The sequence below is a fragment of the Rhinatrema bivittatum genome, unplaced genomic scaffold (assembly GCF_901001135.1).
Source record: "Rhinatrema bivittatum unplaced genomic scaffold, aRhiBiv1.1, whole genome shotgun sequence".
Lineage (NCBI taxonomy): Eukaryota > Metazoa > Chordata > Amphibia > Gymnophiona > Rhinatrematidae > Rhinatrema > Rhinatrema bivittatum.
Genome location: NW_021820290.1, coordinates 5,530 through 19,397, shown reverse-complemented (window position 1 = coordinate 19,397; position 13,868 = coordinate 5,530). Strand labels below are relative to the sequence as shown.

The following is a 13,868-nucleotide window of genomic DNA, read 5'->3' as shown; positions in this document are numbered from 1 at the left end:
AAAGCAAGGGGATGAACTGTTCTTGCCCTGGTGGGGTGCCATCACATATCCCATTGAGCACTGCAAAGTTTGCAAGTTGGTTTGCGTATTCTCAGGTGTCAAATTTTCAGTAGAGATATTCCCAGCCTGGAATGCCCCATCCACTGGTGCCTCTGCTGTTTGATGATCTTCTGCCATGGTGGATGGGGTCGAATTTATAAAAGCTTCGGATGGGTTCACACATATCCGAGAGAAGGGGGTAAAGGGCAAGTCCCAAACTGTGAATCATCCAGCAATGGTGGTGGGTTCTCAGTCACACCAGAGGTAAGATGGTGTATCCTGTGAGCCTTTGTGCCAGTTCTTCCCTGGTCTTGGCCAAGGTAAGCTCTGAATGAAAAGTATTCAGTGTGCATGCTTGGGGACACAGTAAGTATGGACCACTGTAAGCCAAAGCAGTAAAAGCATTGTGTTCTGAGCTCTGACTGGATATAGCACCCTGAATACTGAGTTTCGTTTTTGGAGATGACTTGAAATCAGGGTTGTCTGTGGGTTCAGTGATCCTAGGAGTGCCCTGTCTGTGTTCTAGTGAGGGGAATGGCTGACACATCTGTTCCATCTCCTGTGTTGCCAGATGTGGTATCTCACACTTCTTTCCTTCCACAGCCATGTCTGAGTCATTATTTTCCTTCCTATGATAAAAGAAAAGAAGCAAGGTATGAATCAGCTCAAACTGAGGAGATTCCCACGACTGAGCAGCTATTAATGGTTGTCTACCAAACAGTTCACAGGGCCATGGGACAAAATGCAAACGATAACACATAACATGTTATTAGGTAAATGCCATTTCTTAAGTTCCCTCCCTCCCTCTCTGTATATATTTATATTCCTCTCTCCCCCCTCCCCCCCCATCCATTCCTCTAAGCATGCTTTGATTAAAGGCTGATGGTGAGGTCATTTGGGGAATAGGAAATAGTATTTAGGTTCTGCGTTTGATGCTTTTGTTTTCCCTTTGGTTGGGTTGGGGAAAATTTTACATACCCTTCCAGCACTAGAGGGCAACTGCATAAGTCCTCTTTCTCCAAAGACTGGGTTTGAACAAATCTGAACCGCCAGAAGTTGAGGAATCATCAGATATCCCCTCTAAAAGCATAAGGAGAAAACAATGTTCACATTCATTTACACAGTAAGTGGTCCAGTACAGTTCTGAAAAGATGGGGAAGGCCTCTGGAAATCTGAGACCAGAGAAATTCTCTCTGTCTCTCTTCCCTGGCTCTCTGCCTTTCTTACTCAATTATACCCTTGGTTCAAAGCATTATTTAGGAGGCCTGGTGCACTGAAGATTTTCTCTATAGACAAAAGATGGACGCACTCCCTTAATTCAGTTCAAGATGTTACTGAGAGTGATAGAGGATTGTATGGTCTACTCCTACTAAAGAATTTACATATGGACATTTTTCTGTACCCTGTATCCCTACTGGGACATTGACATGGAGTCTGTAATCTGCTGGTTCCTGTATTCTAATCTTACCTGTAGGTAGGTGATAAACAGTTTACTCTTCCCAGGATTCGGGATTGTATCTTCCCAGTTCCTCTTTGCCCTGGAAAAGTAGGAGCATTTTAAAGTATGAGATTCACCCTGATTAGTTTCATAAGGAAAACGTACTCCCCCAAATGCAAAAAAAAAACCCCATGAAGGAGATAAATTCTAATTTTGGGAAGCAGGGGCTGGAGAGAAAGACGGCGGATGTCTGCCAACAGTGCACATTGCAGGCTTTCACATGTTTCCCCCAAATTTTCTTTTACCTGAAGATGGTCAAGAAGAAAGGCAAAGCTTGAGACTTTCCAACAGAACAGCAGCCCTGTCGCCATATCGACTTATTAACCATTTCTTTGTGTAGTCTGAGGAGCCACTTAGGTGTTCTCAGGGAGAGCTCCTTAAGAAGAGGCAGCAGAGGAAAGTGAGTCACTGTCCTCTCTGGAGTCAGAGATGTCTCTTTACTCTGAGATTTAAGTCAGGCCCCATGGAAACAGCTTCCTGCTGCCCAATAAAGCCATTTAGCTGAGCGCCAGCCAATCTGTAATATCTAGGAGTGCGGCCTGAAAGACTTCCTGGACTAGCCTTCTCCCTGCTGTTTCAGCAGAGTCCAGGATCCTGGCTGGTCTATTGGTTAGGACTCCTGTCTTAAATGTTATGGCTGACAGTAGTTCAGGTCCCTGTTGGGATCTTATTCTGACAACAGCTGATAGAAGGGGGCCTGTGATTGAGGTGCTGGGGTTTCTGACAGCAATAAAGATGGCTTATAGAAAGGAATAGCTTCAGTTTTGAAACTATCTCAACCTTCCATTCCTCTTGTGTCCAGAGTTAGTTCTTACCTTCCCCCTTTAGTTAAGAAGGATAAGGATCAAATTTAGACTTCACAAATTTCCTTTTGATTTCTTAAATCTGGCACAGTTTTAGGAATGAAGTGAAGAGAAACCTGTCCCAGTTTTAGAGATTTGCACAGAGATTTGGCTCTTCATTTGTTTTTCAAACATCAGGGGAAAACTCAGTTTCTGAATAGCAAGATCAGAGCCTTTCCACAGCCATGCAGAAGAAGCATAGAAAATATTTATGGTTAAGACCGAGAGTGTATCAGATTCAAACTCTTTTTTTTTTGCTTAATTTTCCTTGTAAGTTTGTTGTTAAGTATTTTTCTGTTAGATATCTATTTTACAAACCTGCCTCGTTGGGCTTTTGTGAATAATTTATCGGTCCAGGTACCGGTTGCCGCTTCTTCTCCCATTGCTGCTGTTCCTATTTAAGTTCTTTGATGTCCTGACTGGAATTATGGCTGGCATAGCAGGTCTTTGATTTTTTTTCTTTCCTTTTTATCATTTTGAGTGGTTATTGCCTGCAATTTATGTTTTTCCCTCTAAATTTGGTGGACTACTACCGTAGTATCGATGGATTGGTTTTTCTTCTTTTGCTTTTCTTGAAATATTGTATGAGATTGATTTCTTTTTGGATGCAGTTCTGTACAAGAATTTTTGTTTGGTTGTGTCTTTAAAAATATGAAAAAAAAATGGTAAAGAGGCAGGAATGGCTCCTTTTTGAGGAAAGGCTAAACAGGTTAGGGAAATTCAGGTAGGAAAAGGGAGATGATAAAAATCATGAATGGAATGGAACAGGTAAATAGGGAAATGCTATTTACTCTTTCAAATAGTACTAGGACTAGGGAATATTCCTTGAAACGAACAGGTAGCAGATTTCAATGAATGAGAAAGTATTTTTTCTCTTAATATCAATCAAGCTGTGGAATTTGTTGCCAGAGGATGTGGCCGAAGTATCTAATGCAGATGGGTTTAAAAAAAGGGGTTGGATAAGCTCCTGGAGCAAAATCCATAAACAATTTTAGCACAGAACTTTGGATTGCATGGCCTATAAATATTTTAAATAAATAAACCTATCGTATCTCTGGGATTGAGCAACAAGAAATTGGATCTACCTTTTGTAATTGGCCATTGTCGGAGACATGATGCTGGGCTTAATGGACCTTGGATCTGACCCAGAATGGCACTTCTTATGATCTTATATGTAGATGTTACACACACCATCCCATAACTCCCCACAAATTATTGTTATTACTAGTATTAAACCCCTTCAAAGGATGGGCAAACACTATGAAATATAGACAGTACATAACTGACATGTAGTAGTAGTAGTAAAGAGTGCACGCTGAGCTCCGGTTTACTATTTGGTAGTACAGAGTGATTTGACTATTCAGTAGAGCTGAGCAGAGCTGAAGAGCACAGCCAGAGAGAGGGGCAGAGCTCAATTTCCAAATGTGGTAGTAAAGAGTGGATTGGACAATACAGAGAGAGAGGGGGAGTGGTTGAACTGAAGAACTGGGTGGAACTGAAGAGTACAGGGAAAGAGGGAGGAGCTCAATTCCCATACAGAAAGAAGGGCAGAACTGGAATGTATAGAAAGGGGAAAGGCAGAGTTCAGTTTGCATACAGGCTATACAGGTATGGGGCAACTTTCCTCTTTATTATAGTTAAATTATTATTGCACGATATGGTTATGCAGTCATATTATAGTCTTCCCGAAACCCTGAGTGCTTATTCTAGTCACTTACAATCAGTGGCGGATTCACGATGTCGGACCGGCCCGGGTATTCGCCGCCCAGGCCGGCCCAGGACACATCACGTGGTCTGCCGAGCACGGCTCTGTCACGGCCGCGCACGGCAGACCACGTGACTGGAGCGATCGGCCCACCGGGGGATGCCTGATCCCCCGATAGGTCAATCCGCCCCTGCTTACAATGAGCCATTCTCTCATGATAACCCTATCCATCTGCTGCATTTACATCTGCACTCACCTTTTCAAATATCTATATCCAAATGGGGCACAGATGAAAAGCAAGATTATGCCAACTGGAATCAAAGACAGCAGCAGCAAATCCTGAGCTAAAATCTCTAAAGATAGAAATAAATACATTAAAATTCACATCTGAATGAAATATTTTATGGCAGAAATATTTTATGTTATCTAATACAGGGGTGGGCAATTCTGGTCCTCGAAGGCTGCGAACCATTTGGGTTTTCAGGATATCCCTAATGAATATGCATGAAATAGATTTGCATATACCTGAGGCAGAGTATATATAAATCTCTCTCATGCATATTCATTAGCATTATCCTGAAAACCTGACTGGTTTGCGGTCCTCGAGGACTGGAATTGCCCATCTCTGGTCTAGTCTGTGGCCTTTCTCCCAGCCTGAGGCAACTCAGCATGAATAGAAAATGCAATTGGTGAGATTTCATCATATATGTGTGTATAGGGTCGACATAAATTTACCTGATCCCAGGCCAAGAAGATTAAAAAATCCATTCAAATCTTGAATTTTTGGGCAAAGCGTGGCTCATATACAGTGAGCCTCAAATTGCTTGAACAGTCCTTACTACAAGATTTACCCCAAATTTTTATTTTAAGCAGATTTTCACCAGGGAACCAAAACACTTCAGTAAATATGTCAAGTCATAGAAATGCTTTCATATTGCTGCCTCATTTAAGCACTGCTCTATTTGGTTACCTTAGCAAATATACCAAATCCACCAGATCCAAAGACTAGATGCTATGAGCCTCAGATCAAGGGTTATGAGAGCAAGAACTATCTAGTCAGCCAAAAGGAGGTGTCATTATTATGAGTTATTCCGAACTATAGTTTGACACTATAGGTCACTGCTATTTGCTCAGTATCAAACAAGGTACTATATTCTTTCTCCATGCTCTTGAAAATCTCAAACAGAGATAAGGAAAAAGGAGAAGAATAGAGTTGACTCATCCATCTGGAGCTCCTGGCCCACCCTCTAGTCCAGGGTGGGCAATTCCGGTCCTCGAGGGCTGCAAACCAGTCGGGTTTTCAGGATATCCCTAATGAATATGCATGAGAGAGACCTGCATACACACTGCCTCAGTTGTATGAAATCTATTTCATGCATAATCATTAGGGGTATCCTGAAAACCCGACTGGTTTGCAGCCCTCGAGGACCGGACTTGCCCACCCCTACTCTAGTCAGATGTAAGAGCTCTTTTCGGAGTTCAGGAGCCAAGATGTGGCCCATGCTCCCAGGATTCTTTCCTGGCATGGGAAGAAATGCCTTTCAGGACCCTTAGTCTTCTGGAATGTCTTCTGGTATCCATACCAAGCATTAACATGTTTAAAGGTTAACCTTCCTCTACCTCCCTTCGTCCCTGGCACTGGCAGACAGATCAACGGCAGAGACTGAAAGAAGCAGAAGGGAAAGGGAGAAATAGGGGGTCAGGAATAAGAAGAAGGGAAGATGACAGTAAGAATGGGGAAGAAGAAGGTGGATTATGATGCACCCCTCCACCATCTGTACCATGCATTTTAAAACCCTAAATCTGCCCACCTGTGTTATATATCTGGATGCCGGGGTATGACACTTGCTCCATGGATTATGAAATGCTTGCATTGGCAGCCTTATTTAGTAAGAAGACAAGCTATTATTGAATAGATGTTCCATTCGTTTGTTGGACACAGCCCCTGACGAAGCACCAAAACACGACTCGTGTCGGAATGGTGTCTACATTTAAATGTCAAGTTTATGGACTATACATGAGTAAAGTGTCATCTATTTAAAGACTATTTTATATGCAATTTATAAAAATTCTCAAAAAAAAGGGCAAGAGGGAAGTGATCCCCTTTAAGCTTCCAAATTCACGAGACCTATGATTAAAGTTTTGGAACGTCAGCACATTTGGTGCTTTTCACATAGTTATTTATCACTCTTAAATGAGAACTTTGTATGCTCAAGTTATATGATGGTCTCTGGATTTGAGGATTAAGTCTCTTTCAAAAAGTTTGTACCTTCCGATACAATAATTTACCTGTGTGCTTTTTAATTACATATAATTGGCGGTATGATGGTGTCACCACTGTGTTTCTATTTTGATGAGATTTTGTTATTCTTCTGCTAAATTTGGAAGTATATTCAATAGTACAGCTGCACTACTGAATAAACCAGGTATCTTAAAGTTAGCCAGTTAACTTTATCTTGCTAATTTTAGGACAGCTCTTTGGCCCAACCAGAATTAGCTGCTTAGGGCTGGATTTTCAAACACCACAGGGATTTGTGAATCCCATGGTAATGGTGGGCGGGGGGTGAAGCAGGGGGTGGACCTGCGAAAGCCGGCAGCGATCGCACCACGGCGGTGCGATCATGCTGGCTTTCGCAAACCAAAAGCACCACCGTGAAAGGTGGGGCTATTGTGCACGTTACTGATGGCAATAAGGCTCTTTACCTTTTCGCCGTCAGCGATGAGTTTTCGGCATCCACCCCCGGGCCACCCCGATTCCTCCCATTCCGGTGCGGACACTGCCCAGAACCCGCCATGATCTAGATATCGCACGCAAAAAAAAGGGAAAGGGCAGGGAGGTAGGGGAAGGGAAGAGAAGTGGGGTTGGGGTAGGGGTAGGGAATGGGGGAAGGCAGCACAGCTCGGTGCGGGCTCAGCGTGCACAAGGTGCACAATTGTGCACCCCCTTGCGTGCGCTGACCCCTGATTTTATAACTTGTGCGCGCCTGTGCGCGCGCAAGTAATAAAATCGGGCATACATGTGCGCTCGCCGGGTGGCGCGTGCACATGTACGCCGCATGCACTCCTTTTAAAATCTACCTCATTGGGTACACAAGTCAACAGTCTCCAGAGTTAGCCAAGGTGGCTCAGTACTATCTTTCCTGTCCACCAACCAGCATGCCAAGTGAACGTGTTTTCTCAATGGCAGGGGACATTGTGAGCCCTCATCACTCAAAGCTGGTGCCAGACTTGAGGGGAAATTTGATGTTTTTAAAAATCAGTCTGCCTTTGCAGGGCTTTCCAGAATTCCCATGCAAGTGGCAAGATGACTGAAAACAACTGGAAAGTCTTGCTTCCGCTTTGCCTACCTGCCATGCCCCAGATATACCATCTTAGGGGTTATGTTTCTAGTATGCCTCCCTGCCATCCTCCTGATATACCACCTTAAAGGCTGTTCTTGCCACTCTGCCTATCTGCCATGCCTCCAATATACCAAAGGAATTACAGTGAAATAATGATTAAGGAGTGATTACAGGGTGAAAAGTAATAGAGGGAGAAGAAATGAAAGGCAGGAAAGAATGTAACATGTTGGAACAGGCAGAGCTTGCCAAAGTGATAGACACATAAAAGGTGTCTATCATAAAACGTATCGATTAAGGTGTAGAAAACTCCAGAAAAGGCACTTTGCATGGTAAATCCCATTATACAAGTGAATTTTCAAAGGAGTTACACACATAAATGTAACATACTATTGTAGCAATTTTCAAAAGCCATTTACATGCAGAAAGTACACTTGTGCAAGTAAATCCTATGGACAATTCAATGATATATACTGTATTGTAGCAATTTTCAAAAGCCCACTTACTGAAGTAAAATGCATTTACATGTGTAAAACCCTGTTTTATGTACGTAAATGCTTTTTAAAATGAGGGCCATAGTGTGCATTATTTGTAATAATGTGCACTATTTTAGTATTTGGCATGCAAAACACAATTTGCAAAATTTTGAGTGTTTGCATATAGTAAAAATTTGCACATAGTCATTTACTTACGGGCCGATACAGTAAAAGTTGCGGGAAAGTGGGCGAATGCCCCCTCTCCCGGTGCACGCACAGGCCACTCTCCTGTGCGCACAATTCTGTATTCAAATGAGGGCCCGCAGCAAAAAGAGGCGCTAGGGACACTAGCGCGTCCCTAGCGCCTCTTTTTGGACAGGAGCGACGGCTGTCAGTGAGTTTGACAGCCGATGCTCAATTTTGCCGGCGTCGGTTCTCAAACCCACTAACAGCCACGGGTTTGGAAACCGGACGCCGGCTAAATTGAGAGTCCGGTTTTCAACCCGCAATCCGCAGGCCGATTTAAATTTTTTTTTTAACTTTTTTTAACTTTCGGGACCTCCGACTTAATATCGCCATGATATTAAGTCGAAGGTTGCACAGAAAAGCAGTTTTTACTGCTTTTCTGTGCACTTTCCTGGTGCCTGGAGAAATTAATGCCTACCTTTGGGTAGGTGCTAATTTCTGAAAGTAAAATGTGCGGCTTGGCTGCACATTTTGCTTTCTGTATCGCGCGGGAATACCTAATAGGGCCATCAACTTGCATTTGCATGTTGCGGGCGCTATTAGATTCGGGGGGGGGGGGGGGTTGGATGCACGTTTTCGATGCGCTATTACACCTTACTGAATAAGGGGTAAAGCTAGCGCATCAAAAACATGCGTCCAATCGCGGATTAACAGTGCGACTGTATTGGCCTGTTAGTTGTGTTAGATTTTTACGGTGCGGTAAACACCCTAATGTAGCAATAATGCATGATATTTTAAATGTGCATTATTTCATCCCTGATATTGCAAGTATGGAAATGAGCTGCTTTTTATGTCAATGCTTTGCAAATGCATGCAAAGCAGCTAATTACTAGGCAATTTCATGTAAATAAAATAATGCATTTTGCCTGAAAAATTACAAACTACATTATTTTCAAGAAAATTTAGCTACAACTCAGGACAAAGGGATCCACCATCGTGCTGCATTTAGGGGAGTGCTAAGCGGTCATATGTTTCCTGGAAGTAAAATACAATGCCTTAGTAAATGACCCCCCCTAAACTAACTGCTGTGAGGCAATATCATGCACAGTAAGTAGCTCATCAACTATGAATGTGGCACAAAAACATTTACAGAATGGTTGTTGCAGATCATTTTTTGCAAAAAAGAAAAAAAAAAGTCAATGCGTTATGATTATCTTTTTTGAGAAAACTTTGTAGCAAAATTTCATATGCAAATTTTTTATGCAGCTTATTTGCACAGGTAGAAATGCAAAACTCCCAACAGTGTATGGAAAACTGCATGCTTTAGTATATAACTCTTAGGAGGTAATCTTCAAAGGAATTACACGTGTAAGTGTAACATACTATTGTAGCAATTTTAAAAAGCCATTTCTACATGTAAAGTGCACTTACATGTGTATAACCTATGGACAATTCAATGGCATATATTACAGCAATTTTCAAAAACCCACTTATAGGGCTAAAGTGAATTTACACATGTAAAACCCAGATTTAAGCGTGTAAATGCTTTTCAAAGTAGGCCTCATAGGGGGAACCACAGAACGCAGCATCTCCAAGGTCTGGTCCAATTGGAACCCCTGCCTGCAGTGAGTGAAGGAGTGAATACATTAATATTAAGTGTCAGGCACTTGATATTAATTTATTCACTCCTTCACTTCCTGCCAATTGGTCCACTCCATGTCACATGTCAGTGAAAGGACCAATCCCCTTTCAGAAGGCTGTCCATCTTTTAAAGAATCTCAGGTTGACAGCTCTGTAAGTGATGGCTAATTTATATAGCTAGTATCCTTTGAATGGGGAGATGATGGTGGTGCAGAAGAGCTTACCCAGATCAGTCTGCCACTGGTACTCCTCACTCCATTCGCTCCATGGCCCATTATAACAGGAGTTAGGATTACCAATTTGAGAGTGCGCCCGCACCTTGACAGCATACCGGGTTTCTGGTTCCAGTTGTGACTTCAAATTAAGGAAGAGTTCTTTTGTGCCTGTTGTGATATTTATCTGTTGGCAGCCAGGAGAGAGCTGAAGGGAGAGACAGAAAGAGAGAGAGAGATGGTGCATAAGTGGAAGAGACAGTAATAAGAGAGGGAGATGAGGCAGGCAGGAGGAAGAAAGAGAGAGGCAAAAGAAAGCATTAGAGAAGAATTTGAGGAATGGAACAGGGAGCGGCAAAGTAAGAGAGAGAGAGAGCGAATGCCGAGGGGTGAAGAGAAGGAAAATAAAAAGCAGGCAATTATAAGACAAAGTAAAGCTGATTTAAAAGGGATAGGTTACATAAACCAAATTAAATCATCTTCCCAAAATGAACACTAAACTACTGTAAAATTGAAGTCTAAAACCATTCCAGGCAGCATACTTGCTTTCTACCATTTCTCATGAACAGAAAAACAAAAGCAAGCACTAATACAATTTCAGATAGGAAAGAAATAAAGTAACATTTCCCAAAGGAGAACATAATATTTCAACAGAAAGAGGAAAACAAATCAAAGGTTATAAAGCAATGTCCATAGGCTCTAGCTTATTTCTGAAGCATCTCACTCCATGAAAATGAGTTGCCTACACAGTCCCAAAGTAAAAATGTGTGTTACAGGCCAAGAACAGGCATTTTTTTTTGCATTTTCAGTAATTGTGCAGCAGGAAGCACTTCCCAGGTGCCTATGAGGGCTCTTGCATTTGGCCCTCACAACACACCCAAGCTATGTGCTGAAATCCTTTTCACCTCGCTGTGCATGTTTCCCCTATGATTTATTTCAATGACCCTTTATCAACAATGTTGGTGATATGCAGGGGAGGCTTTCTGTCCTGGGGGAGTGGGGAGGGCTCACAATTCTCTCATGTACCTCCTTTGTGTCCTTCTGTTTTTCTCTACCTTCCAGTAGCATACTTGATATTGCTGAGGTATATCAACAAAACCCAGTTTGTGGCTCATCCAGGAAAGTAGATATTCATCAGCGTCTGTCTTCACCACTGTCAGATTCTCTGGAGGACGTGGCTGGACTAGAAAACAGGAGAGTATTTTCACGAGCAAGCAGAGGTAATGTAGACCAGTCTTCCGATCATTCAGCTTAGGATCATTGGTCTCTTGCACCCAACTATTGCACTAATGCAAGGGTCCTCAAACTCACCTTCAAGGGTTCACATCCCAAGTGAGTTTTCAGGATTTCCACAATGAATACTCATGAGGTTGATTTTTTGCATGCAAAGGCCAAAGGGCATGCAATTAGAAAGATGTCATGCATATTGTTGTGAAAACATAAATGCATTGTGAAAATCCTGCAAAACCAACTGGGATGTGGCCCTGAATACAAACAGGAGTTTGGGGACTCCTGTTTGTATTAAGGAAGGTGTTTATTTGTGTTGATTTTCTTGTATGATGTATTGCCTAAAGAGGTCTATATACAGTGCCACTTAGCTAGATAAATTAAGACTTATCTGGCTATGTGGCTCTGTTTCAATATTCAGCTGCTTTCAGCAGACACCACTTAGCTGGATAATTATTCATAAGAACATAAGAATATAAGAACGTGCCATACTGGGTCAGACCAAGGGTCCATCAAGCCCAGCATCCTGTTTCCAACAGTGGCCAATCCAGGCCGTAAGAACCTGGCAAGTACCCAAAAGCTAAGTCCATTCCATGTTACCATCGCTAATTAGCCATTAGCGATGGTAACATGGAATGCTCCCATCCTGCCCCCCACTAACTATTTAGCTGGCTAAGTGGGGGGGGGGGGGCAGGATGGGAGCATTTTATGGCAGAGATACTTATCTTCCTAACATACGGGCCGATACAGTAAAAGTCGCAGGAGAGCGGACGAGCGCTCGCGATTCAGTATTCAAATGAGGGCCCGTGGTAAAAAGAGGCGCTAGGGATACTAGTGCATCCCTAGCGCCTCTTTTTGGACAGGAGCGGGAGCTGTCGGCGAGTTTGACAGCCGACGCTCAATTTTGCCAGCATCAGTTCTCAAACCCGCTGACAGCCATGGGTTCGGAAACCGGACGCCTGCAAAATTGGGCGTCCAATTTTCAACCCGCGAGCTGATTTTACATTTTTATTTTTTTTTAATTTTTATTATTTTTTACTTTTGGGACCTCCGCCATAATATCGCTATGATATTAAGTTGGAGGGTGTACAGAAAAGCAGTAAAAACTTTCCCGGTGCCGGCAGAAATTAACGCCTACCTTTGGGTAGGCGTTAATTTCTTAAAGTAAAATGTGCGGCTTGGCTGCACATTTTACTTACTGACTCGCGTGGGAATAATATAGGACCATCAACATGCATTTGCATGTTGCAGGCACTATTAGTTTCGGGGGGGTTGGCCGTGCGTTTCGACGCGCTGTTACCCCTTACTGAATAAGGGGTAAAGCTAGCGCGTCCAAACGCGGGTTAACAGTGTGCTCCGCAGGCCTGCGATACTTTAGAAAATGAGGCCCTTAGCCAGATAAATTAGACCTACTATTGAGAAGTTCTAAAGTTAGCCGGATAAACTTCTCTGGCTAACTATTAGATAGCTAGTTACATTCAGTGGCACAGTTATCTGGATGCGTGCCTTTGAATATCAGCCTCATTATATATAAACAAGCACCTGATGAGAACTGTATTTGAATGCAGAACTTGAAAGATGAAAACCGTTTTGCTATGTTAAACCTTTTGGACCACTCAAACATCTGCTATACATTCGCTTCCCTAGACACTGGGACAAAATCAGACCTCCATTGCCAGTTCCTAGAACAGGGTTGAAATGTGGACTGGATGCTGCAGTGACACTAGCACTTACTATTCATACATGGCGCAATAATTTTTGTCTTCAATTCTGGTTTTACTGTGATCAGGTACTGGCTGAGTGTGCTCAGATCAGTGACTTTTATATTGCAACTGCTTAAGATGTAAGGAATGCCGGGTACTTGCTTCTGGTGGTGAGGATGACACTCCTTCTCCCTGGGTAAAAAAAAAAGTGGAATTCTACATTTGATTTAATTGAGAGCAGGAGAAAACTTGCATGCTCACAATACACATGTCTAACGAGAACATAAGCTGCCAGTCATGCATAAGTAATCAATCAGCAAATCAGACCTTGATGATGGATTCTGTAAGTTTTGACCTGGTAAACAACTACGTTTTCTAGTCCTTCAGTCCTGTCCCATAATTGGTCCACTTCTGAAGAATGATGAGTTTATCAAGTTGAACTAGCAACAGGGCAAATGTGCAGTCTCTCACCATGAAGGCATAATAAGCAATAGAGGTAAACGGGTTGACTTGGCGATGCATCCCTCTTTTGTAGGATATAGAACGGGGGGTGAGCAAAACTGGGGGACAGCCCCCACCCTCCCGGAGTGTGTGTGTGAATAAACCTGAAGGGGGCATACTGGGGGCCAAGTGAGGGAAGAAAAAAAATGGCTATGCTGTCGAGCCGGCAAAATTGAGCGTCCGGTTTTCAACCCGCGAACCACGGGCTGATTTAAAATTTTTTTTTTTTAGTTTTTACTTTTTATTAATATGTTATGTGAAGCATAAGTGAAGCATAAGTTGAACAAATACAAAAAGAATAAAGATCAGGACATCAAGAAAGAACCATATAGTACATAGAGATACCACAAGACAAAATTACAATTGTCCATAATCTACTACAATAAACGCCAGAATCCTATTGGCGATAGGTATTGCGTGCCCTAAGTATATCGGTAAAGACTTCACATTTTGTAGTTTCATAACTGAGTCCCTACCCCATCCCCCCAACCCCACCCCCC

General features: G+C 42.6%; 1 protein-coding gene across 1 annotated transcript; it reads right to left on the bottom strand.

Moving 5' to 3' along the window:
- Positions 1–304: 304 nt before the first annotated feature.
- On the bottom strand, positions 305–13,135 carry LOC115081392 (cytokine receptor common subunit beta-like). The gene is made up of 7 exons (XM_029585844.1): positions 12,899–13,135; positions 10,964–11,120; positions 9,950–10,145; positions 4,341–4,437; positions 1,508–1,577; positions 1,018–1,119; positions 305–668 (listed from the first exon to the last, which is right to left on the bottom strand). Exons 2-7 carry the CDS (start codon positions 11,003–11,005, stop codon positions 657–659), a joined length of 519 nt encoding a protein of 172 aa, XP_029441704.1. The 5' UTR covers positions 11,006–11,120; positions 12,899–13,135; the 3' UTR covers positions 305–656.
- Between the last annotated feature and the right edge of the window lie 733 nt (positions 13,136–13,868).